This window comes from Vanacampus margaritifer, chromosome 1 (genome assembly GCF_051991255.1).
Source record: "Vanacampus margaritifer isolate UIUO_Vmar chromosome 1, RoL_Vmar_1.0, whole genome shotgun sequence".
In the NCBI taxonomy this organism is placed as follows: domain Eukaryota; kingdom Metazoa; phylum Chordata; class Actinopteri; order Syngnathiformes; family Syngnathidae; genus Vanacampus; species Vanacampus margaritifer.
Window position 1 is genome coordinate 28,874,013 of NC_135432.1, and position 27,502 is coordinate 28,901,514.

At 41.9% G+C, this 27,502-nt stretch overlaps 1 protein-coding gene across 6 annotated transcripts in view; it reads left to right on the forward strand.

Moving 5' to 3' along the window:
- rerea (arginine-glutamic acid dipeptide (RE) repeats a) overlaps positions 1–27,502 on the forward strand; it is a 169,266-nt gene that overhangs the window by 114,736 nt on the left and 27,028 nt on the right. For 4 of the 6 annotated variants that reach the window (XM_077545677.1, XM_077545676.1, XM_077545671.1 and 1 more), the window contains 7 exons: positions 11,206–11,311; positions 12,724–12,820; positions 15,769–15,873; positions 20,773–20,821; positions 22,273–22,397; positions 24,480–24,579; positions 26,169–26,267. In XM_077545677.1, the coding sequence (XP_077401803.1) occupies positions 11,206–11,311; positions 12,724–12,820; positions 15,769–15,873; positions 20,773–20,821; positions 22,273–22,397; positions 24,480–24,579; positions 26,169–26,267 (681 nt within the window). Of the gene's footprint in view, positions 1–11,205; positions 11,312–12,723; positions 12,821–15,768; positions 15,874–17,550; positions 17,867–20,772; positions 20,822–22,272; positions 22,398–24,479; positions 24,580–26,168; positions 26,268–27,502 lie in introns of those variants that run through there. The other 2 variants (XM_077545684.1, XM_077545679.1) reach the window with 2 other exon arrangements.

Consider the following 27,502-nt stretch of genomic DNA (forward strand, 5'->3'; position numbering starts at 1 on the left):
AGTGTTGAAGTTGACTTTTTCTTCTCTAATAGGATTCACTTGATCAATGAAGTGTTTGTTGTATGTTTTAAATGAGTTGCTATAGATGATTATTGTTCGTCTGTTTTCTTTTGTAAGACCCCTAATTTCAGGCACAGCAGTTTAATTAGAAATGCATTGTTTTTATAGTCAGATAAGACAATTAAAGTAATCGCTTATGAGCTGCACTAAGACGTTACATTCCTAGCAGTAAAAGTGCTAATTGAACAGCGAAAGGTACAGGAAGAAAACATTGATCGATTCAGCTCACACATCGACTTCGCTCATCCTGCTTTGCTTGGACTTCCTTTCCTCAAGCACTTACCCCCAGCCCACCTTAACATTAAATCTAATGGCAGAGGTGTGTGTTATCCTTAGGAGAATGGAAATAATAGCCTAATCCTGCTCACATTGTGGATGGATACAGCAGCAACTGGCCATAATTAGGTGCAAACTGTTTGCTGCCACACTAAAATGCCATCTAAATGCCAAACGGGGGTGGGGGTGTATATTATATATGGGACGCTACTGTACACTCTTTGCTGTGCAGAAGAGAGGTAAGAAAGAGATGATCTTGCCTACACTGCAATTGTAAGTTCTTTAGCTAAAACTGCATATCCAACAGCTTGTTTACTATATGTCAGATGAGATGGAGCATTTCATGAGGAAAAAAAGGATGATGTCGTAGTGGGACATTTTGGGTGTGATTAAAACACTAATTAAGTGTGCTTAACAAGAATGGTGTTCCACCTTGTAGAACGTATGCCAAATCATACTGCTAGGAGACGATTTTTCCGCTTTAGTTTGTCCCCCGTTTCTGGCGTGTAGTTTATTTAGCTATGCAATAGGCTGCTGGCACAGATTATCATTGAAGCATGTCAAATCTCCCTCAATGGTACCCAGTTTACACACGCCGTTAAAATCCTTTGTCTATCTTTTGCCTTTATGACTGTGGCATCCACTCGTTTGCTGCTCCACATAACCGCTTTGACTGGAGAGGGCTGGATGCTTGGTTTGAGCTGGTTGGTGAGTGCAGCACTGCAGACCCATATAAGGAGCGTGTATGTGCTCGACGTGGCTCTGCACAGAATCACAAGGTGTCTGAAGCCCACCTGTCAAGTCCCACCACAGCCGTCTTTAGCACCAGCTTCTCAAAAACCACAAGAGCACATATGGCTGTATGCCAGCATGTCGATGTGCTATGCTAACAGGCTATAACGGCCATATTTATTATGGTAATATGTAATGCTAAGCTTGCAGTCACTGCTTGCCTTGAATGAGAAGAAGCAGTGTTTTCACAGGCTGCTGCAACAGCCACTTAGCTTCATAGCCTCCAGAGTAAAGCACAGCTCCACATAACCCACCAAAGATTGTCCCGTGTGTGTGAGTGTGTGCGCGCGCTGGAGACAGCAGCGTTTGTGTGTGTGCGAGCCGTGTGTGTAATCACTCCTAGCTGGCAGCCTCGGAGGGAGAGGTGGAATCAATGCAGTGGGTTATGAAGAGAGGAGAAAAGAGGAAGGGGAATGCGAGGGAGGAGGCTGATCAATATCATAGCAGCAGGGTGGGGTAATATCCACTTCATGCAGGGATGGGGGGTACGCATGAGGAGACCAGAGGGGGACAGGGAGGGATATGGTAAACGTATGCTAATCTCCGTGGCGCCGGTAAACAAGAGGCTTTGTGTCAATCACCAGCTGAAGCGGCGCATTTTCAGCATTCTCCTCCATTCCAACACCGCAGGAGGATCTGAGGATTTATTTGTTTGGCTGCCGCTTCCCCATTGGTCCCGCCCTGTCATGGGGGCGTGGATGGACATTGGTAATGTATGGGCTGCCAGGGCAATGATACCCGCTGTTCGGAGAGCTGTTGGAAGCCCCGCCCTGTTGGAGTCTGCAGACTGTTACAAGCATGCAATGTCGTCAAATCACCTTATCGGCCAGCAGCCAAGAAAAGCCTCTGCACAAATAGAGGAAAAGCCACCTAAGTTCACATACATGACATAGCTCGCAGCTCTTCTTTCATCCGGCTAGTTTGGTTTTTGGTGGTTGCTTTACAGGATCCTATGCAATTCTGGCAGTGTGATATAGTGGCCTATGTCTCTATTGAAAACTGGGAGGCAGGATGTGACGGAGAACAAGTCACTGCTGTAAATGGACGTTTCCTTTGTGGTGGTTTGGAAGTCCCCTCCAAAGCACATGGGATGCATCATCGGCTTATGTGTGGGGTGATCCAGTTTTTTTTTTGTTGGTTTTCCTTGTAATAGCTGCCTCAATGTGTTTGGTACTCTTGTTCTTCTTCTTGTTTTCTGGCCCTGAGCATGCTTTCACTGCTAATTACGCTGACCTGGTCTCTTAACAACACACATCACTAACAATGTTGAAGACACAGACATAAAGAAAACACCATCACAGCAACAGCTCTGACCTCTCTTGTCTTTTCTTTCCTTTTTTTTTTTACCCACTTCTCACTGCGGATAAACAGCCGTCCTCTCTTTTCCCTGACAGAGTGAACTGAGGCGAGTAATTCCCCCATTGACAGTAAAATGCTTTACCTCCCCTACCCGACAAAACAAATGCACTCATCGTCACTGTGTGTATGGCTGCTCCAAATATGCCTTTTGATTTACACACACTTCTTGTATTGTCTGGTTTGGAGTGGAGTGTGTTGTTGTTCAGTCACTTGTTTTTTTCTTACATGTGACTTCTGTAATCGATGCGATCATTTTAGCACTGTTCTGTTCACATAGTGTATTTTTAATGTCACGCCCATAATGACGTGACAATAAGGCAACTGTTTTCTGTCAGTCTAGACTGAGAATCATGTGTTTTACATCTTTTGAGCACTGGCCATGCCTTGTTATTGCAGCTGGGTTGTCTACAATAAATCTCTTGTTGCAGCACAGCAGGAGGCTGCTCAATGCTTTGTGCGTGTGCGTGCGTGTACGTGCATGTGTGTTGTTTTCACACTACTCAACAGTATTTCATTTGCCCTGAGTAGCTGTTTGATTTCGTGCGCCGCAGCTGTAGGGACATAACTTTGAGTACACACACACACGCACGCACATATCTACTAAATTTACATCTGTGCTGATGTTATCATTGCATGCAGATTGGTCATTTGCATACACAAATTTGCATATTGTACAAAGCGAGTGTGCATGATGGACCACCTACTGCTGAGTGCTTGGCAGTGTACATCACGTATTAGTGATAAGGGCCGGTGTCATGGCCAGAGACTGACTGATGGGCAAGGTCACCTTCAGATTCACAGATGGGGAGGGAGGCAGCGAGATGGGTATCTACGCAAGCTGGATAAAACAATACAATCGCTACTGCTTGAGCTGTTCCAAGCCGCGCGCGTAATGCCGTCTGTCCGGTTTCGGCTTGAAGATCTATTTTTGCATACCTTCCCTCTCACTTCATCAACTTCCAGCCATGCGTCACCAGCATTCTCCTGGGCGTGTTTGCTACTACACAGAAATCTTTGGATGTTTGTCTCCGAGCATGCATGCGGAAATGACTGCTGCTGCATATTAGATGAATGACAAATATTCATATTAGCTTGATGTGCGCACACACAAAAAGCCTTTTGCTGCTTTTCAGAAGTCACATAGATTTAAGGAGGTCCACGACACTAGGGATGGGCATAATAATTGATTGCTTGATTAGTTGGTCATGTGGCTGACGTTTGTGCGGAACTGATTGATGATTAATCGGGTCTTGGAGGAACATCGGCGAGGAGAGCTTGAGTTACATCTACAAAGACCCCCCTGGTCAGCTTTATTCTACCTAATACAAGGCTAACATGGAAAAAGGAGTTCAGCAAAAAAAAAAAATTCAAAAAATAGAATACAAAAAACCCTATTAATTCAGTGACAGCCATGGACGTTTAGATGTGTCAACTGGAATTTAACCTTTTAGTGCCGCAAAAAGAGTATAAAAAGAGGTCGCTATGTTGAGAAAAGATGACTCTGTTCATGGAGTGAATGATGAATGGCATATAAAAAAGCCACTGACATTCAATTTAAGCCTGGCAATGAGTCAGCACTGCTCACCGCAAATTTCATTGTTGTACATCTGTAAATAAATGAGCATGTTGCCATCAACTCATTTACTCCACCCAGCCATTTTCACTGAAGCAATCTCCTTCACTTTTACCGGATTGGATGACTGATTTTGCAAGGCCCACAGAATATTGTGTTCTGTTTCTATAAAAGCATGGAACCTACCAAAAGTAAGATTAGTCTCTTCTTTCATCAGGAAAAAAAATTATATTTCTACCTGTTTCCGTTTTGCAGCAATTAGCATTAGAATATAGTTAAGTTTTATCATTATTCCCAAATTTGTTTAGAACTGTATAAATCTGCTTGTTTTCAACATGGCCTTGGTTGAGCTCTTCTACTCTGCCGCCACCTGCTGGCCGTTTGTGTACTAACTACCATTGCTTCAACCATTTTGCGCAGTTGAGAGGCTGCATCAAAGCCTTCTGTATGCTCTGGCATAAAAAAACAACGTACAAATACGTCAATAAAAAAAACGCATATATGCGTCTTTGGGACACTTAAAACATTTAAAATAGAATGTGATTATACGTTTTGGGGAAGAAATGAGTTAAAAGCCCTTTCTGAGTCTTGTTTTTTTGTGTGTGTTTTAATAGCTTGAGGTGTCGAAACAAAAATATTAGTGTCTATGTCAGTGTACTACTTGATGTGATTCTTTTCACAAAGCAAAACTGGTGTTGTTGGTAAAGCAGACCCATGTTCTACTGCTGATTACGAAAGAAAGAAAGGAGGTAGAAAGTAGAAACACTTTTATTTTCTGGTTAGAGAAGAGAACAAGAGGTCCAGTGCTTCTATTGTTGCAGAACACAATTTTCTAAAACACAATGCGCTAAAACGGCTGACAAATTCATCAACTCTGCTTTGAAAAGGCTGTTAATGAATGAATATAGGATATTTAGTATTCTCCAGCTCATATGCAATTTGCACTTTTGTTGATGCGGCAAGCGACAAGTGCACAGTATGTGTTTATAGTGTGAAAGTTTCATGTATGCATGCATGTATGTGTGTTCGTGCGCTGAATCGCAATTAGCGCAGGCTCCAGCAAGCTTTCTCATTTCCTGTCTTCCATTACTGCATGCAGTCAGCCCACAACTCCTTCACTGCCATGCTCTGCCCAGGAGGCTAAACACACACATGCACACACACTCGAGGTTTGGATTAGTCAGCCGGGCAAGTGTCCATTATGTCCACACACATCTACACAAAGCCTGATATTCATATCCCCCTGACGTGACGCTGTGCCCTCCCCCAACTCATTTGTCCAGACAGTACAGTACAAGTGAGACGTCTCATTAGCTTTCCAGGCTATGCTATTATGCTAATTAGGGAAAAATAAAACAATGGATTTCGGGTAACGATCTTCCAATCCAAACAGGTTGAGGCACTTGGCACAACAAAAACATGCTGTTCTTAAAACGTCAGCATTACTCTCTTTCTGTATGTGACGTGTCTGAATCATGGTTATTGCCTTGAGGCCAGGCTAGTCCCTGGTCCTAATTGAAGATCCCAGGCTGCACACGCACGCACACATATATGCAAAAAGGCAGGTATCAAAGCGAGTTGGCTTTGAAGCTGCTAAATGAAAGGCTGTAGGCAGAAATGACAATGTTTTCTGGCAGGCTGTAACTCTGTGTCTGGCTGAGCAGCAGGGCTTGAGAAATAAAAGTCAGTATTATGATCTGAACAGCAGATATGAGCTCCCCTAACTGCCTCCATCTGTCCTCACACAGGCAGCGTTTGAAGTCTCACTTGGATCTGCATTCTGGTCAATAGCCTTGTTCTTTTCTCCTCCGTGTTTTGTCTCGCTCTTCTGAAGATAATCATCATTATGAGTGATTGTGTTGTTGTTTTTTTAAATCCTCTCTCCCTTTGCCTCAAATAACATTGTTTTTTGTTGGAGTCTAAGACAAATATTTATGTTGGACTCAAGGTTAGTGTGCTCCGTTCTCACCCCTATCCTCAGCGGGGGCAGGGTACTATGGTCAACATCATCCGTTTTCTTATTATTTCTGCCATGGGTTTAGTCTTTCCCCCTGGGACTTTTTTCTTTTAAAACACTTCAAAAATTGAGTGGAACTGCCTAGAAAGGCCCACTTTTTGGCCCAAACTAGTACCGATGGGATTCTCACTAATTCTGGACCTCCAACGTAATAGAAATGTGAGACGAAACTGTAACTACTATAAGAAAAATAGTTACGACAAAAAATAAAAATAACAATTCAATAAATGAAAGAAAGAAAGAGAGAGAGAAAAAAAGAAAGAAAGCTTGCTACGACAATAGAAAAAGCATGTTTACATGTTTCTTCTCTCAGTTGGTTTGTTTTAATAATGCTTGTTGTTTTTATAATGTACATTATCATTTGCTGCCATAACCAGTGCTTTCCCCCCCGCTGTGTTCTTTTTCTTTGCCTATTCTTAGAAACCTGGAATATTTTTTAGATGGAGTCAAGTGTTAACACATCTTATTCAGCAATGCTAAATGCTAAACATAATAGTATTGCCAAGTCAAATACACAGATTATTTTCACGGTCCATATTCTTCAAGCAAGAATGTGTTAATGATGTGTCATCTCCGGTGGACCACAGCATTTACTGAAGTTCAAATTCAAATGGGCCTATTGTACCAAACTGAACTCAGCAGTACCATTTGGCAGGAAGGAGGATTAAGTGTTGAATCAGATTAGCAAGTGATTTCATTTGTTTGCCTGCTCACAGCCTTGAGGCAGCGTAGCATTTAAGCATTGATACTTAGATACTGTGAAGAAAAAAAGATTTCCATTCAGTTTTCACCTCAATCTCTGTTTTTCAGTTAAACAGATTTATACCTGCCTTTCCCTTGAAAGTCCTTTTTGAGTGTAAGGCTGGCATGGTCACTGGTGTTCAAAAAAACACACACACACACACATTCACACACAGCAGAAGGGAGAGCAAATTTGCCCACTTTGAAGCGTTCATCTAATGGTGAGTTGTGCTGACAGATGGGCCGGCCCGGTGTGTTCAAAGCAGAGCTCACCCATTCGATATCCAAACAGGTCAAGCCAAAGGGATGGAGAGGGAGAGGCGCCCCATGTATGCTCGGAGCAAAGGTTCGGCCAGAACCGCCACCACAGCTGGGACTTGCCTCAACCTCCCCCCAACCTCCTCCTATTCCTCATCATCATCTTCATCTTCATCAGCAGCTATCCTTCCCACACACACCGACTGTATTTGCTCGTTTTGCTAGATGGGCAAAGCAGACTTGTGTGCATGTGCAGTTCTCCTTCCCAAACATTGTAATCAGCATTTGTTTAGTGTTTATTAAATGCACTGAAGACAAGAATGCTTAAGGGCCTGGTTGTCCTTCCTTCGTCCCAGTGGCCGAGTGCACGCTGTGAAGCCCATACAGAGTGCGGGGGGTGGAGTAGGGGTGTTGCAGAGTGGAATGGAATCCTGCTGCCTCTGACAGCCTGATTTAGAGGTGCTTTCTTTTACCTCTGACACACAGTTTCAGCTTGCCGTAGTCTACTGCAGGGCTGGGAGAAGAAAAGTGATGCTTATCCTGAAACCCTGTTATTTGTGTGTATGTGTGTGTGCATGCAAGCTGTTTTTTCTTTCTAACGCCTTCTCTTTTGTCAGTCATTGAGATGTTGAAGATTGGATGAGCACAGCACATCCCGTCTACCTCGCCAGTTTATGTTCACACACTCAATAAAGTAGATTTTGGGAGTGTGTGTCATCCAGATGGAAGCTCTTATAGATTGCTGGTGTGCTGGCACATCCCCGCCTCACAGAAAGAGGAAGTAAATATCGGAGAGCAAGATGAAAAAGAAAGAGTGGAAATCATTTCCATTGGGTTCCCATCATATTTGTGTTACATACTGTCTGTGTGTTGTTGCAAGTGCATGTGTGATCCTCCCAACCAACCCTTCCTGCCTCCCCCTCCCTAATCTTATCATGCTAGAGTGGAAGATTAGTCCTCCCAGATCTCATCTCTCCCTCCAAATGCCACAATCAGCCTTTTGTTCTTCAGTTGTGCTCGCTCTCCCCTTGCGGCAGGGGAGGTAAAGCACTTCTCCCCATGTACCCGCCCCCAAAAGCTTGTCCTCTGTGCCATTTTGATCCTCTGCCTGTCAATGTCACACGGCTACCGGCACTGATTGACTATGCCCTGGCCCACCCCTGCCCCCCGGGGGTGCTGGCTAACTAAGCTGTTAGCACAGCAGCCCGCTAGCCGAGCCCAACTGCTCGACATTCCTTGCGAACACTGAGCGGCCGCTGTCCGTTGCAGGTCTGTCTTTCCTTCCTTCCTTCTGGCTGCCAGCAGCTCCTAAAGGAAGTCATAGATCCTGCTTGCTGATGTCACCAGCGGAGGGTGGGCGAGCGGGTCACTAACAGAGTTAGCAGAGGAAGAAGAGAGTGTTTGAAAAGCAGAGAAAATAAACAGAGGTTTCCTGTTAATGAGGTGCACCGGGGGGCTGGCGTGCGGGAGCAAGAGGGGTCTGGTTTTGTTTAAAAGCAAAGCTCTTGTGTTACAGTGTGGAGCAGCAATGGAGGGAATGAGGTTTGCAGGTTACAGGTCGTCACAATGTTCCCTCAGTTGTTGTAGCTTGCTTGCTCAGCAAAAACTTTATTGTTAAGGCTGTCTTGAGCAGATGTTAGATGAAGACCTACACGGGAGGGTATTAGCCTCACCGCTTGCTTTGCATTGAAAAGCACTGTATTGATTTCAGCCTATCTGAGTGGAAACATGGAATTAATCCCACATTTGCGGCTCTTTTTTCCCCCCCTTACGATTTACTCCCTTAAATAACACACATTTTCCTTCCTCCGTCTTCGCTGTGTATGCACCGGGGCCCCAGCTGTAGAGGTGACTGCACACACATGCAGCCACACAAAGAGAACTGCTCACCCATGATGGATTCAAGGGGCCAGGCGCCTGAAGCCAGCGAGAGGGAGAATTAACTGACTCGCATAATGCCCGTCTTGTTTCAATTACTTCACAGGCCAGATGAAAGCCTCTGTTTGTATCTTTAGTCCTAAAGATACACTTGGTATTTGTTTAAGAAGGATATTTCCAAAGTATTTCTAGTGCAACTGTTGCGTCCCCTCCCTCCTTTCCTGGCTTTCTGAGTGTGGCCAAGAATGCCACAGGCCAAACTGAGCCAGTGAAGGGAGGGGAGGCGCCATTGTGTTCAAACCCAAAGCATGACTCTCAGATTTATATCTCTACACTCAATGAAGAGCTAGCCTTGTACCCTTGAGACTTTCAGTAAAGCTGGGGAACACTTGTATTTATAAGTCTGCTCAAACGAGAAGGCCTGCCCCCCATTCTTACCTTAATCCGACCCTTTGCTTCACTCTTCTTTCTTTACCTTTTTCATTTCTACCTCTCAGCAGTGGCTTTGTCTTTTGGCCCCTCAGCTGGTGAGCAGCATTCCCAGGGTTGAGGGCTCAGGAGGAGGAGAGCGGGGCCATGTTTAGCCTCTGGCAGGACGGACCAAGATGGCTGCCGTTGTATGGGGCTTTGATTTGCTACACTGTCGGCGAGGAAGCTCCTTTAACACTGCAGTTTATTTTCTATGATGGATTTAATCAGATCCAGGACAATCCAAACAATATATTTATCTAGACTCTTAGCTGCTCAACACCCCCTTTAATTTACGCTCCATGTTTTTATCGGCACACATTTTTATAATAATTGAAAGCTATGCGTCTCTCCCACATCCATTCCATATGTGGCACTCTGTCTTCCGCTCCATCTCGCCCCCACTTTTGCCTGAGAGGGCTTAACGCCAATTTCAGCTTCTAAAAAGCAACTATTTTGGACACTTCATAGCTCGGGAAACATTTGACCCTTCCTTTTGCACCTTTTCAAATAAAGTGCTTTAAAATGTGCACCTCTCTGTTTGCATACCCACAGGCGCTATAACATCTGCTTTTTCAGGCAGAAAATGAAATGTTCAGACAGCACACTGGTAGCGTTTACAGTCTTCTTTAAGTATTAATTATGTATAAGCACTAGATAACTGCTTGTTTTTCTGTGCCCGTTCTAACGTCCAAAAGGCAATCATGCCTATAAAGTCGATAGACACTGAGGAGGTCGGGCGGGCGAGCAAACTGCTTGACGGGGGAGGAGGGCCATGACGTCACTGCACAGATTTCTTCTCACTCTGCCGAGGTTCTGTCTCAGTCCATTAGTGTAGCTCTCTGTCGAGTCCAAATGTGTGGTTATGTATGAATACTGACAGTCACCCAGAGGAGTCAATGCAGCTGACTGAGTGCATACCAGCTGCTGTTTAACACGTCCAGGCTCACTTCCTCCACCGTGCTCAAGGTTGAGGGGAAGAAAATGGAGTGGAGGATGGAATGAGAACGATTAAGCAGGGAAGGAGGGAGTTGGAGGAGAATGGGAAAAGCAGAGGTGGGCTTGAGGGTGATTTGCTCGGCTCAGCCTCTCCTCCCTAGTGACATAACTGAACAATGTACTCGAAATATCTTAACTCTGACCCCCTGTTCCCCACCATACAGATAGGATGAGGCAGAAAGGGGATGTACATTTCACTAATTTCCTTTTTTTTCCCTCTGGTACTGATAAGTGGTGGTTCATGCACACAAGATAGTGTCTTAGCCCAAGAAGTCTCTGGAAATGTTCCGTCAAACGACAGTGATGCTCATTTGACTTTATGTGGAGGCACAATATGAAAAAAAGAACATGAAATGAAAACAGTATTTCACCCTTTTCATGCCTCACCTCAATTTCTCCCCACCTTCCTTTTTTTCCCTCTGACTGGCTATGATGTGAGCAAGGCCTGGCTTCTCACCTCTGTGCCTCCACCTGCTGGTCAGCTAAGGAATTACAGGTCTTTTCTGAACTGCACTTTATAACAAGACCAGTAGATGGCACTCTGTTGGGCATAAAATCAGAAAATGATGCAAAATAGCCCAAACAAATCCTAACCTGGTTCATTGAGGATAAAATGAACCCCACTTACTTATTTCCCCCCTCCTATGTTTGCTTTTTTAAAGCTTTAGTCCCCCTGCATGCCACGTCAAACTGTGTGAGTGTGACTCAATGCAATCATCAGTGTTGACAGATGGATAGTTTGCAATGATTTGATCAAACAAAAATGCTCTCTTCTGTTTTGCAGAGTAAACGGGACCATCTGCTGATGAATGTGAAATGGTACTACCGCCAATCAGAAGTGCCCGACTCTGTCTACCAGCACTTGGTGCAGGATCGCAACAATGAGAACGGTGGGCCTGCACACTGTTTCACAAGAACCCCACTTTCAAACAAAAATCACACACACACACACACACACCTGTGTTCTCCGGATGTGTAGGAGCTACAGGAAGGAGCTGCGGGTTGCATTTCAAACGGAAAGCACAGCCTAGTGTCTCGGGCAGAGGAGCTAAATCAGTGGTGTGCTACACTGTTCCCCTGGCAACGCTCCTTCAGGCCACACAGCAGTGCTGTCAAGTGTTAATAACCTGCAGTGCCATGTGGCCCTTGAGCATACACACACTCAATAGCACCAGTGGCTCTCGTCATGATCGACTTCAGCAGGAGCAAACACAATCCCCATTTTCAACATCCTCAACAAAAGGGTGGTGACATGGATGGCCATGGGCACATAAACACAGATCATTTTATCTTCTCACGTGAACAATAAAACAAGACAACAACAAAGTTTAATAGTTCATTTTTTTTCTTTCAAAATGACAACTTTTTTTGGGAAAAGTTGACTTTTAAAACAATTTCCATTTTGAAAAAAAAAAAAAAAAGCTTCTGTGTTGATGCAGATCACTTTAGAGTGAGAAGACTACGACTTTTTAGTAATAGCTGTGGATGTCTGAGTATTGCTTTTTTTTTCCATTCACAAATTGAAAGCAAATTACCCCCACTATTTATAGACACCAGGAATTCCTTCTAATGTAGTTTGTATTCCTTGTAGACGTTGCCCATCTCCGTACTTCTATTTAAAGTCAGTGTATTAAAAAGGAGCTAATGTTTACACCTTTTTTACAAGCCACTCACCTGTTGACACATCCTGTTAGCAGCGCCCCGATGACTGAGCTGCTCTCAGTTTACCTCCCAGAATGCAGACACCTCTAAATATATGCTGTGCCAGAGCCTGGAACCCGAGGTCAAATGCATAAAGAAACAGAGTTACAACTAAACGGGGTCAGAGGCATGCTATCTGTTTTAAGAACAAAATGCAGCATATTTTTGATTTGTCCGCCGCAGGGTAGACGTGTCAGTGTGGCTCTATGCCGTCCGCAGTGCGTCCTTGCAGGAGTGGCTCTGGATTATTAGGATTAATGTCACAAGGTCATGCTACAGTGGTCTCAGCATGTCACAACAAGTCAGCTCATTCATCAAAGTAGCGTCTCATACCCTGCGCTGCTGATGTGTCTTCACGCCCCATCTCCAAGGGTCATTTAAGTATAGAGGGCTGGACATGGTGTCCTCTCCTCTGGGGAATGCATTTTATTGGCTTTATTGAATTATGGGGCATTTATTGACCTCTTCAAATGTACTTAAGACTCAGTCATGATATATACTGGTACTGTAGAACGTCTTTGCTGATTTTATGAGGTAAATACATGAGATTTGTGCCTCTCCATGCTTAGCAGATAACATCCTCCATTCATTTATTTTCTAGACTCCGGACGTGAGCTGGTTATCACAGACCCAGTGGTCAGGAGTCGAGAGCTCTTCATCTCTGACTATGTGGACACTTATCATGCTGCTGCTCTCAGGTACGCACAAACGCTCTCATATCTCGGCATGATTGCTGCACTCACATCCTTAATGTTATCTCTCTGGAAAATATTTGCTTTGGGAAAATACTTCCTGTCGTCTGGGGAACCCACTTTCATGAAAGAAGCGACATTGGGCAGTTTGGCTAAACAATTTCAGGAAAAGATTGAATTGTGATTTTTATGACAGATATTGCGATTTCAATTCGAATCATGATTTTTTTTCCTTCCCAGATCCATGCTTCAGCACAATAGTCACTATTTACAGTAACCTTTACAAATACTACATTACATTGCATTGCATCAAAACAGTTAAAGCTATTACTTTAACTCATTCACTCCCAGCCATTTTCACTGAAGCAACCTCCTTCGCTCCAGGCTGTTTTACTGGATTTTGACTGATTTTGCAAGGCCCACAGAATATTGTTTTCTATTGCTATAAAAACATGGCACATACCAAAAGTAAGATTAGTCTCTTCTTTCATCAGGAAAAAAAGTATATTTCTATCTGTTTCAGTTTGCAGCAATTAGCATTAGAATATAGCTAAGTCTCATCATTATTCACAAATCTATTTAGAACTGTGGGGAAATTAGCTTTCTGCAATATGACCCTCGCTGATCTCTTATACTCTGCTGCCACCAGCTGGCAGTTTTTGTTCTTACTACGATTGCTTCACCCGTTCTCTGCAGTTTAGAGGCTGCATCAAAGCCTTCTGTATTTTCTATCATAAAAAGAAGCATAAAACACATATGAATACGTCTTTGGTACACTTAAAACATTTAAAATAGAATGTATTTATACGTTTTGGGGAGCAAATTAGTTGATGTAAGTACACTGAAGAAGCTGTGTGACAGAGGCAGTTTTTGCAATTTTTTTTAACTGGTTCAATAAAGCAAGAACTACTGCTTGCTTTCATACATATGCAGTATCCTGTATGTAAAACAAAACAAAACATTTTTTTTACCTAAAGTATTTTAACTTATACACTAATTTATATGTTCCTTGTACATAAATGTAAGATTGTGTGTAAATTGTTTTTCATATTTTTGTCAGAGACTAAGTTGCTTCAAATGAAGACTTAGGGCTGATCTCTATGACCTAAAGTTCATATCATGGTATAAATCAAATCTGTAACGTACCTATCATGATATAAATTTAAGTGTAAAAATTATTATGGAAATATCGTTTCCTGTAAAGAGGCAAAAATAATCAGATTTATTCTTTTCTCTGCTTTTCATTCGAATATTGCAGTGTAGTATTTGACCTCTTCTCAAATTCTTGTTTTTTTGCATCGTCTCCCCAAATTAATGTTTAAGATCATCCAACACACAAATGTAAATATAGGACAAAGATAACCTAAGTTAACATAAAATGCAGCATTTATATGGTGATTTTATTTATTAAGGAAAAACGTTTTTTTTTAAGCTACCTGGCCCTATGTGGAAAAAGTACCTGCCTCCTAAGCATAAAAACTGTTTGGTCCTCAACAACAACTGAAATCAAGCGTTTTCTATAACTGGCAATGAGTCTTTCACATTTCTGTGGAAATATTTTGGCCCACTCTTTCTTCCAGAATTGCTTTAATTCACTAACTGGTTGGTCCCCACTTCAACACGATTCCAACCAGACTTCTGTTAAGTGTACTGTACACCTAGGCACTTTTTCTGTTATTTTTGTCGACACACTGTTAGCTTAGCGATTAGCATTGGCTTCTTGTGATCTCTCTTCTTGCTTGCTGTTGCATCCTTAGTAGAGCAGCTACTAGTGATGATGATGATTAAAGTGTAGCTTATGTATTGCCATGGAGGAGAGATTAGTTATTAAGATTGTCGCCTTCCCCCAGCCCATTTCTTATTTTTTTGGGACAAATCGACTCTTAACACACCTCTTACCAAAGACGAAAACAGCCTGATTGTCTTTGTGTACCCGGCGGTCCTTAGCAAGGTCATTCTCTACTGTTTAACCAATGTTGCATATGTCTGGATGTTTTTTCTATCAATTGATATTTCACCATGATAGCACTTCAATTGTTCCCAGTTGTATTGTCCCTGTCTCCAAACAGGAGACATTGGCTGTGTATTTTTATGCGAAAGGGTAAAAGAAATGCATTCATGCAAAGAAGATTCCCTTGGTTTTAAATATGATATTCTGTGTTCATTCTGTCCGGTTATCCATCCCCCTCTCACTTCCTTTTTTCCCTTAAGCAAAACCATCTGTTAGCAATGCAGCGCATCTCCCAGAAAGCGCTGATTTCAGGGCAAATTAGCTGCGACTTGTCCTACATAGAGCCCCCTTTGATTTCACTTCTTCTACAGGCTGCAGATAAATGGGATGGAATTCCACTGGGACGTTGTAATGCTGCAGCTCTCTAAAGCTCAACACTCCAAGTGCCCTTTAATTTTCTTCTTGGGGGTGGGGCGGGGGGGTTCTCTGATGTCTGTGCGAGGCATCTTATCTTCACAATTATGACTTTGTGGTCAGACTGTGGGGTTGCAGTCCAAATAGCGCCAAGATTTATTGCACACGGTGTTCCACCAGTTTGAGCGTGGTGTTTCACTGAAAATTGAACAAGCCCTTTGCAGTCTATACTTGGAGGAGATATACTGTACTGAACATTCCAACAGTAGTTAATTAAAAAGTTTACTTGGTACTGTCGGATTTACACATTTGCTGATTTTCTTGCATTTTTTTCAACATTTTTGATTTTTTTTTTATGTAGGGGGTGGGTTCCCCATTTTACCTCAATTGTTCATGGAAAATACATATTGAATTTTTATTGGTGTTTTTTTTTTAAAGAATGTTTTGTGTTAATTTATCTTCCAATGCATTTCAATGGGTGTCAACAATAGGGAGATTTTTGCTATGTGGGGGTGGGCCCGATCCCTATCCCACAAATGGCGAGGTTCGACTGTCCTGGTTTCTTATCATATTGTCTGCTCTTTCACAGGGGGAAATGCAACATTTCACATTTCTCCGACATTTTTGCTGCCAGGGAGTTCAAAGCCCGCATTGACTCCTTCTTCTATATCCTTGGATATAACCCAGAGACCAGGTGAGGAGCGCTTCTTTTCCCAATCGATCACCACCCTTGATATAACAACGATATGCCTAAAACAGAGCTGAATACATATCATTTACTAATTTACTTTGTAGTTCCATAATTCTTCACTTTGACTTTGACACTTTATTTACTGTCACAAATGCATCTTATTGAAATCGATTTTTCTATCGATCACTCGAGAAATTTGCAAAATGAATACAATACAGTGTGTCATCTACAAACATCACGGAATGTGTTCTTACTAGCAATGGTTGGTAGCATATATTACGTAACCTAATGAGAAAAAGACGACCAAACATCCTACCTTTTACCAACCATAGTGCAATGATGGCCGGCCGGGTCTACTCGTAGTGACACGTGTATGTTCCCGTGACCCTCGTCTACAAGCAACCCCAGATAAGTGTTGCAGTAATGACAAAACTTTAATCTTTTTATTTTAATTGATACATAAAAACAATCCGAAAACCCTAATAATAAGAATAATCCATGGGTGAATATATCTGTTTCTGGAAGAGTGTGGCGTGCATCTGACAGCCCACAGCAACAAACAGCAAACACGGCATATTGGTTCCAAAAAAAAAAAAGATTTAACATTGCCTGTGGATGACGGATTGCAATTCCCTTGCTTTGTCATTTCTTCACAGTTTATAAGAAATAAATTGATGGGCGATATGGCCGAAAGATAACATCTCATAAAAAAAAGAAGTTTACCATTCATTCAGGACGATTATCTAATAAACCTGACAAATGTTTATTTAAAGGTTTCATTTATTCAAAAATAATTCCTGTGCATAATGTTCAGACAACAGAAATGTATACTGATTTTAACATAAACTTAACATTCATAGTTGGAAAAATTACAACTTACAATAATATCTGGATGTAACACAACATAAGAACAACAACCCTTAATAATCCAGAAGACAAAATTTAATTTCACGATTTTCACATTAATTTGATTTATTGCCCAGTCCTAATTGAACATGTACTTTTTGTATTGCAGTTCAAAATGGCTGTATAAAATGGCATCAATTGCATTCTCTTTGCACGTGGTGGCACTCGACAAGCCCTGCCTGTGAATGCTGCCGGAACTTCAACTTTCCAGTGTTTCCGAATAGCATAATCACCTTTTACCCTCTTGAGAGCCATGTTGGGGGTTAATATTCAGGAGGAAAAAAAAACAAAACAGATAAATGTGACAAACAGAGCGAATACCATTTATTCAGTGTGAGATAAAGCATAACTGAGCGGTCTGCATGGATGTTGTGATTGGTATTTAAAAAAAAAAAAAAAATGTAAACAGAAATAGTTTTGTTCCTGAACAGGGGTTCCACAGCGAAAAATAGCCCCATCTGCTGGACTGGACTGGACAATGCCCTCCTTGCAACTAATGCAAAGACGTCACTCAGTGATGCTTAACTTATTACAGTCCCTTATTATTCACTTGTTGCGGCTTGTCACATGTTGCACCGACAATTGTCTTCGTTCTGCTCATGGGAGGGTTGCCAATCGGAGGCACCCTCTCTCCGAACCCTGTTCATTCCCCTTCCGCCTCACTCCACTCCTCTCCTCTCCCCTCCCTCCCCTTCCTCTGCTCCACATGCTTGTTATTCCGAGCGGCGCTTCTGCAGCCTCGCAATTGCACCCGTGTTTATGATGGCGCATACACACAGGGGGGTGGGTAGTGAGTGGAGAGGGGCACCGATTTCCGTCTCGTGCGTGCGTGTGTCTGCGCCTCTGGTTGGCCGGCCGCCGCTACGAGGTCGCGGCACATGCTCAGTGGCGTCCCCGTAAACAGCGAGGCGAGCTGGCGGCGCCGAGCGTGCGCTGCTGAGGTCACGGCACAAACTCAGTGCGCGCCTCTCCATTTTGAGCACCCACGCACATATAGGTGCGAGCCGGGGAGCGAGCATTGCACACACGCAGTGTCACCCGCCAAAGAGGGCTCCATGTCCGACATGGACGACTTGTTCAGCCCGCGGAGGTAGGTGCGCTCTTCTCAGCTCTCAGCAGCCGCGTTAATCATCGATTCCTCTTTTATTTGTTGTCTGCCTGCTTCGCTGTCATTGTGCGTTCCGGCTCGCGCTCCCGTAGAATTACACCTGTAAAAACGTGCTTGCTCTTCCCGTATGCGCGCGTGCGTTTACACGACGGGAAAACAAATGCCACGGAGGCTAATGTGGCTCCATTTTGCAGCTCCTGTTTACAATCGGATGACATGGCGCTCAGCAGGCTGCACACAAAGCTCGACACAGCCACATCCATGCGTGGCGCCTGTCAAAAGCATTTGAATACCGCCGAATTGGCTCTTCTCTTGTTTTTACTGCGCTGCAATTATGTCAGTGTGCCACACACGCGCGCCGCTATTGGTTGAAATTGATAAAGGGGGCGGGGTTTCGGCTGATTGCGAGCACACAGTTTGACTGTTATGTTTGGATTTTAAACGCCTGTGATTAACAGCTGGGCTTGTTGCGCGTACATAGTTTATTAATTACAAGTGTGGCTTAATGCAGTACATTTTAAGAAAAATAAAATGCCATTGGATGATGGATCAATACTTGGCAAATTTAAATAATGCAAGCAGTTTGTGCATGACGTGAACTCTAAAGTTGTAAATGTTCAATTTCAAAACGAAACAAATAAAAATGCATAAATTAATGACCAAATTGTATTTGCAGGTGTATCACTATTTAGGTGTAGAAACAAACCAGTGCCAAATTAAAAACTGCCTAATTCCATGCTTTATAAATACTACAGTGAACCCAAACCAATTTGCCATTTACGACCTTTTTTCCCCCTGTAGTACCAATCTTAAACTGTTTACTAAAAAACTCACATATTCCCATTTACGTTGTTGCCAAAATCCCTGGCTAAACAAAAAGTCATAATGGATGTCAAGGAAGTATGTTGAAAAGATACATCTCCGCTGAGAGAATATAGCATTTGCATGTCGGGGAAGCGCTATGATTAGCCTAATGTTGTTATCAGAAGTTCTGGAGCGTGTATGTCGCATGTCTATATTTTTGCTCTGTACATGCACATGAATTTTTCAAAATAAAATAATTGTCAATCGGTTTAATTTTAAAGGGGAAGTCAACCTGAAATATTTCTTGACAATAATATGTTTTGTGGCCCCACTAGTCGAAACATGGCATTCTGATTAATATTATATTTGTGGAATCTGAGTTATGCAGCAAAACCCAGCCATTTTTATCCATCTGAGGAGGCAGCCATTTTGCCGCTTGCTGTCGACTAAAGATGACATCACAGTTGCCTAGGTCTTGGGTAACAACCAATCATAGCTCAGCTTCAGAAAACAGGTGAGCTGTGATTGGTTGTTACCTAAGCCCTAAGCAACTGTGATGTCATCTTCAGGCGACAGACAGCAAGTGGCAAAATGGCCACTTCCTGATATAGGGAAAAATTGCTGGATTTTGTTGCTTAATTCATATTCCACTAAAGAAACATTAATCAGAATATCGCATGTAGACTAGTGAATCTGCATAGAACATATTTTTGTCAATAACTTTTTTGGGGGTGATTTCTTCTTTTAAATTACACTATTATAACACTTTTTGAGTTTTAAATTATATTAAAGTGGTTTGGGATAATAATTTGCAGTGTATTTATAGTTGAAGCTATTAATATAGACGGTTATAAACATTTTTGGCAGAGTGTAATTTTCTCCCTTTTTTTAGGGCCCGAGCAGCGACCACTGTGAGGTCTTTATTGTTTCTGTAGAAATTCTTCTTATTATTTATTATTATTCTCCGCAAACGATCATGCTTGTAGGAGTTAACCACACTAGAAAGTTAGCATAGTCAGGGGCTCACCTGTGTGTTCGTTAACACTGTTGAGACATGTTGGTATGATAAAATTAAAAGTACGTTATATAAGTAGTTTTAGTTTGAACTTGGTTGATTTGTTTACCTAAACTGTAATTTTATCCTTTAACGATAGAGATGCATGTGATAAATGGAATTGTGTAACTCATGAGAATAACAGCCAAGAGTATGATTTAAATGTGGACGCAAACTTTGCTGTCCTGTGTGACATACTGATAGTAATCAACATGATTTACTCTTTTCTTTTTTTAAGCAATGGTCATTACCATAGATTACTGAAGTCTGTTGGTCATAAAATAGCATTTTGAAAATATTTAGACAATCCCGAATTTGCTGTCAAAGGAATTCAGTACAGTATTTGTCCCGAGCTGCTGACAGCTACAGGTTGGACTCACTATCTCCTGTTTGTTCCTGTGAGGAACAGTATGCCTGCTGAGAAGGCGTTGGATCAAATGAGAACCTGTCTGGTGGATCTGAAGGTTGCAGCAGTGTAAAGAGACTAGCGGGCCTCTCGTGTTTCAGCCAGGCCTCAATGATGGAGTGCGAGCTTCTCGGGGTGCAAATCACATTGACACATTCTGGGCTGCCCTGCGCACGGCTCTATGAAATTCAGCGCTGTTACCTAGGCAACCAAAGGGAAAGGCTTTTCAAAAGGAACAGCTTGTCATTTTCTTTAATCCACTGCAGCTGGAGATTCGGAACACTATTATTAAAGTGCAGTTGCTATGGCTACCGACATTTGTACCAGCAGCCGTTACAGAGGCCCTTGTAGAAGCCCCCCCAACCCCTCCTTTTCTTTTAGAGGATTCCGTTTTATGGATGCATTCACAATATCAAGCCTACAAATGTGCTGTGGTCCTACTCATTGTGTTGCGCATGTAATAGTTGGCTTGAGTTTCACAATAAGACAAGATCCAATTCCACACACAGACTCATTAATTCATCAAGAAAAATGCATGCTGGTTTATTTCTTTGTGGCTAACTTTAAAAGGCTTCCAAGTTAATACTGTATGTTGCTTCAATCTGCTCCCTTTTGTCTCCTCAGGCGGCTAAACAGCACTCAGGGGGAAATCCGGGTGGGCCCCAGTCACCAAGTAAGTCATCGCATGCATCGAAAGTATACAACATAAATTTCTTTTGGAAAATGGCTCCGTTGTTGAATGTTTTATTTTGCTTTGGCAACACTTGGTCTTTGTATTTTTTTTTTGTTATCTAACTGCTGCTGGCCAACATTAGATGAATGTTCTTGTAACGTCATAGCTGCCTGTCAGTTGATTCACGGTGTCATTGACGACACAATAATTAAAGTCTCTTACTTATCAATCTTTTTACCACTTCAAAAATGGCACTTCCTCTCTCCTTATCCCCAGAAGAAAAAAAAATATTTGATGGAAATCAAGTCATATTTCCTCACTGCTTTTTATGCTATTTTGTAGTGCTAGTAGGGGTTTCATTGCTTACAGTTGCCACTGTTTGCACTGTACTCGGTTCGAGTCCCGTCTTCAGTTCTCAGGCTTAGTTCACGTTCCTGCCCACAACTTCTTGGGTCTCCCTTCATTTTCTTGCCATCGTTTGATAAGATAGTGTCATAGATTCTAACACGTTTGATTATATTTCATGTTTTGTATGTTGTTGTTTTTTTTGTATCATAAGAAATCTTCATCATAGTCCTCTAGAGTGAGCCCGCTTACCACTTGTTGTACATACTGTATATCGCACTTTTGGAATCTATGCATTCGATAATCAAACCCCAAAGTGTGAAATGGCATCAGTAGTGTCATCATGACACAACATAAGTTATTTGTGGAGGAAAAGCACAAATGTGATTAGTCTTGTTTGAATGCAAGTGTCCCTGTAGGACAACTGACAATAATTGTAAATTACTCTCAGCAAAGTTTCTCGACAGCATTTACAAACTCTTCCATTAGGTTAGTCCCCCCGCATTTAACAATATGTAAAAACAGTCGTCGGTGTCGTCAAAGCACAAATAATTATATAGTATAGATTTATTTTTATTCCTTTCATTTGTCCCTGTCAGCTTGTTGTGACATTTAGCAAATGAAGCCAAACACAAAAACATACAGTACATACATACATACTGTTGGATGGGTATAAAAAAATAAAACAAAAAACCTGTTAAGTCATTCTGTTATGGATCAGTGGTAGAGTGTTCATCTCCCAACCATGAGTTTGTGGGTTCGATCCTCAGCCCTTGTGTCCATATCGAAGTGTCTTTGAGCAAGACATTGAACCCCAATTTAGTCTCATTTTCAGTAACATATCGTCTATTGTCATCTGCCCCACTGAGGAGTTTATTTTTGTTGTGTGGCAGCTTGGCGCACAAAAGCACACACTGAATAAGGTGCAGTTGTGTTTTGATGCATCTCTGCAACATTGTGCCTGTCATGACGTATGCCGCCACCACTCAGACACACAGAGTGAAACGTTGATGACGGGTTGGAAAGCTGATATTTTTCTTCAAGCCTGCGTGCTATTTGTAGTGTGACACCATCTGTCCTACTCCTTCTCCCCCGGACCTAATTAGGCCAAGCTTCCAGAGCTGCAGCCTTTCCCCTCCTCTGGTGGCCATGCCGTGACGGAGAATGAGGAGCTGGTCTGGATGCCGGGGGTCAATGACTGTGACCTTCTCATGTACCTCAGAGCCGCAAGGTGAGTCTGAGTCACATTCATCAGTGTCACACAGCTCTCTTTGTTTATATCATGTAAAAAACAATTCAAGTTACACACAAATCAAATTTTGTTTCAATGTTAATTTAAATTTTGGATACTTCGTGTAGGAATGAAAACGTCATAACAAAATTATGACCAAAATAATCACAGTTAATCGATTTTATTACAATATTGCCATTGAAATATAAACAAAAATTGTCAGATGCATCCACTAAAAGAGGTGCAGCAAGTTTTTTTTTTTCAGTGCAAAAATACGAAAAAAACAACTCGATGTTTTCCACATTAGAATATATGAACAACTGCCACTAAATCATTTCGCCTTGTTCACTTCGTGCTCAGTAAAATTTTCAGGAAATGTCCAAATGTCTCATTTTGTGATAGAGAAATGTGTGTTTTTTCATAGCCAATGCATATTATTAGTCAGATTAATAGTCAAGGATGCTACTATATTCATTTATATATTCATATATTCTTTGCTATATTCATTTGTGGCAAAAGTGAAGCTATTGGCATACTTTTTTTTGAGTAATACAAACTATCAACACTACTTTGTTTAAATGCCTTAAAGGTCATCTTTATTAACCATATTTTCATATTTTTAGCATGTTAGCTTTTTTCCCCACAATCTTAGACAATAGACATCTTTGTTTGAAAATTTAAAAAAAAAAGTGCAGAGAGCTTGCAGGATAAGCAGCAGAATGTCTTATGAAGTTAAATGAAAGTGTTAACAAATGGCTCTGTAAATGTTTCTGCAGTAAATTAAATGAAGTTTTACAAAAAATCTATAAACAATCATTTCTGGACTATAAGCCGCTACTTTTTTCACTTGCATTTGACCCTGCGGCTAATACAAAGGTGCGGTTTATCCATCAGATCACAACAGGAACCCGGCGTCAACATTAAAACACCTGCAGCACTCGTCGGGTGTGGCTTATATGTGTAACAAACTCGAGTATTCCCCAAATTTAGCTAGCGCTTATAGTCAGGTGCATCCAAAAATCACTGTAATTGAAATTTTAGTCTTTCACCACTCATTATTATCCTTCAAGTTCAAAAACAAAACAAAAACCTATTCTCAACGCGTCTACTGACCAAAAGGTCAACAGTGTGAGGTGCCTGCAGAGAACTGCAGGGGGGGGGTATAGCTGATGCCAATATTGTGGAATTTTCAGTAGTTAGGCGATATGAATGAAACAGTCTGGGAAACAATTTGTCTTTTGGGTTTTTTTGTATTTGAAGCTTCAAATATAAGACTTACAGAGTAGTCTACAAGAAATCATCTGTGAGAGTGTGCGCGGTAAATTATCATGGGGAGATTTTTTTATGCTTTAGTTTTTTTTTGTGTTTTTTTGTTAAAGACAATACAGGTGTCCACAATACAGTATAAACTTATGTTAATACGTGATAAATAATTATTTTCTATAACACCAATATGCATCAAAATGCACAATATCGCCCCGATCATCAGCCCTGCTGATAAATAGCTTTTTCACTAGTTTCAGTAAATTGCTGTTTTCTCTTATTGGTCACAAAAATGTAAACAGGAAGTAGGATTGCTGTACAGACTAGTGAGTGATCAGTAAATAAAACGGCACAAATAAATACAAAATGGAGAAAATCGCAGTCAGTCAAAATAGAAGGAGCAGCAAGAGGAGGATGCCATGTCCATGGTGATTTCGTTTTTATGGATGTCATGCATGCAATTCAAGAAAATAATACATTTGGGACATCCGTAAACTTTCAGGAGATGAACAAAAAAATACATCCTTAGTGGTTGTATAGTGAAGACGGAAAGCGTTGTGCGGGTCCATATAGTGCAAACATATTGAAAGTTAAATGTACTTTCTGTTTGCGGTTGATATCAAATGAGCTTCCTCATCTTCAAGGAAGCTGTTATTGTTGACATGCGGTGTGCTCAGTGCTCAGAAAAGAAAAGTTTGGGAACTGGTGTTTTAGACTATGCACGTGAGACACAGTGTTGGCCACACGTGTCATACTGTTAACGCTCGTAGCGCTTGGAGGCCAGAAGTCATTCATGTTGACTATGTGCTGCATCCACAGGAGCATGGCCGCCTTTGCAGGGATGTGTGATGGAGGCTCCACAGAGGATGGATGTCTAGCAGCCTCTCGAGATGACACTACATTAAACGCACTCAACACTGTAAGTACAATCATTCTTAACACCGGGCTTCATGTAGTCAAAAACAATGTCACCAGGAGTCCGCTCATTACTGCAACGCTTCACTGACGGGTAATGATACGGCCTCCTGAGCCCGTAGAGCAGCCTCCTGTAGGAAACTCTCCCTCGGGGCCTTTTTTAATACATCAGATGTAATGAGAGATGTGTCTTGTCACACTGAATTTGAATACGGAGATATAAAATCCTATGGAGGAGATGAGAGGAGTCATAAACAGGGCATTTGTATTCCAACTCTATAAACCAGGACATTAACAGAGGCGGCCGGTCATTGTCTTTCAACCTTCCTCTATGGATTTGCAATTCCAATGAGATGTACTTTTCTTTTTTTTTCCCTCAGAAGAATAGCCTCAGTAATGTCGACTTTTCAGCCAATTTAATGTGACACCAGCCTCAAAGCTGCATTGCGATTGCAACCGCCTTTGTCTTTGTTGTTCGGCATCTCGGCTTTTCCTTTCATGCTCAAGCTGAGGTTTCTGGAGAATATCCCGTCTTTGAAATATACTTTGTAATCTGTAATAATGTATCGACGCAATAAAACACACACAAACAGATGAGAGGAATGCCGTCACTGAGACTTCATTGCAAAAGACGCAGGAAATACCATAAATAAAGAAAACAACTCAGCCGGGAAAGTACTCCCTGGAACCTTTTTTTTCAGATCAATAAAAAATAAGAGATTACAAATAATGACAGGATGCAATAAATCTGTGCAGAAGCAGGTTTGTCCACCTTGGCAGGCTGAAAATATCACACTGTTCACAATAAAAGCGTCGTGTTTTGATGCTACACTTGGGATCATATGTGATCAGAAACTTTTTTTTTTTTTTTTAGGTACAGCACAATTACAGAAGTATAGATTTTAGGAAATATCGAGATCACACATTACAACATTACACAACTAGAAATGAAACCAGAATTAAAGAGGCATAACAGTCAAATGTGATATTTGCTACTACAGCAAAGCATGCTGGGAAACACTACCTTTGATTCTCTAACACCACAATTGTCTTTTTTTAATGGCACAATGTAAAGCGGTAACGATAATACATTATTGAACGATCATTCCGTTTCTCCGTCTGCATGCGACTTGAACTCTCTTGTCTCTTTGGTAGCACCTATCTGTGTGAGCAGCTGTTCTCTGTGATGAAAATTAACAAAACATATCAATCAGGATTTGCCTCACTGATGAAAATCAATTAAAAACCCATTGTGAGGATCTCTACAACTCAGAACCTTATCCCGGGAATAAACAAAATTGTTGCCAAGAAAAGATGCCTAATATCTAGCTCTGACAAAATGGTATAAGAAAAGCAAAGAAACCTGAACATTTTTGAATCTTTTTTTCTGAATAATTATAACTTGTCTATTTTGAGTCATGTTTGTTAAAAAAATAAAATTGGTTTTAGTCTGCTCAATAAATGTTTACATTGTTTGGCCCACGACCTAACGTGTGCTCTGAATTTTGAATTTGACACCCATGTCGAGATTTAGGTTTTAAGTTATGAGCTGCTTTTCTGATGTGTTTTATTTCTTTTTACCTTTTCCCACAGCTTCATGAGAGCAGCTATGATGCCGGCAAAGCTCTCCAGCGACTGGTAAAGAAGCCAGTACCAAAGTTGATAGAGAAGTGCTGGTCCGAGGATGAAGTGGTAAGAGAAACGCATGAATACATGTCTACGAAGCGTTATGGCAATTATTTATGGGATGCAAGAGTGTCTGTTGAGTTAACGCTCAAATGCTGCGTGTTATTGTTGCATTGCAAGTTGCCTGTGGAGGGTGCTGTTGAGAGCAAGTTGAAGCAGTGCTCTTGGCCGGAGTCTGAAAAGACATCAGGGAAAACACTTTCCAGCTCCTCCCACCCAGCAGCTGCATCCGGTTTATCACCCACAGAATAAATCTTTAGGGTAGAAGGCTGTAAAAGGGTATAGGCTGAGTGCTGGTAATCCTATCCTCCATTTGGATTTAGATGTGCATTTTGACACAGCTGTCCAAGGAATGGCGTCGGGAAATGGTGGATAGGAGGGGAAAGGATGCCATGTCACAAGTAGTCACATCTTGTTTGTTGTTTAAGGGAAGTACATTCACCACATTTCTACTGCGCGGTCTTCTCCCTCCTTTTTCTCTATTTTCCACGTATTACCGGTAAAACTGAAATGTGCCCCCTTTTGTTCCTTTTTTAGTTTAGCGCCTCAGATGTGGTGGAAGTGAGGCAGTATTTTTTTCTGTGCATAATTGAACATGATGGAATGGTTTTTAAGGGCCCAACGCTGACAGCAGGTTATGAAGTCAGTCATCCTTTTGTTGAACTCTTTCATGCTTGCAGGCATGCACCAGGCTTAACTTCTATGGAAAGGTGACATAACAAACATGTAGGAATGTTGACGATCCATAAGATGATAATCACCTGCAGTTGTCGCGTCTGATGTGTGTTGTGTGGAGGCCATTGGTGTGCAACACTTGCCCCAACGCGGGGGAGTTTGTATATCCAGTAGGTCCCAGTGATCTCACCAATTGTGCCTTTCCAGCCTCATCGCCTTGAGGGACGTGTGACAATGTCGGCTCAGCACACAGAAACGAGCGCGGCTTCTTTTCATTTATTTATCACCCGCTGTTCCTCCCTTTACATCTCGCCTCCTCCAGGTTGAGCGTCATTATCCCTGCCTGCTCTTCCTCCCGACCCTGGCTGTACTTATGAGAGATGTAAATACTAGTGACAGCGGGTGCTGCTGGAATGATAGCTGTGGCCTGTCTCCAAGGTCACTTGTCAACCTCCCCTCCTCCACTTTGACTTGCCTTGCCCTCACACATCTCTCAGGCGGCAGCTGCTGACACATAATCCCGGGCCTCTACTAAACTCTCCAGGATCTGTACAGTATTTGTGACT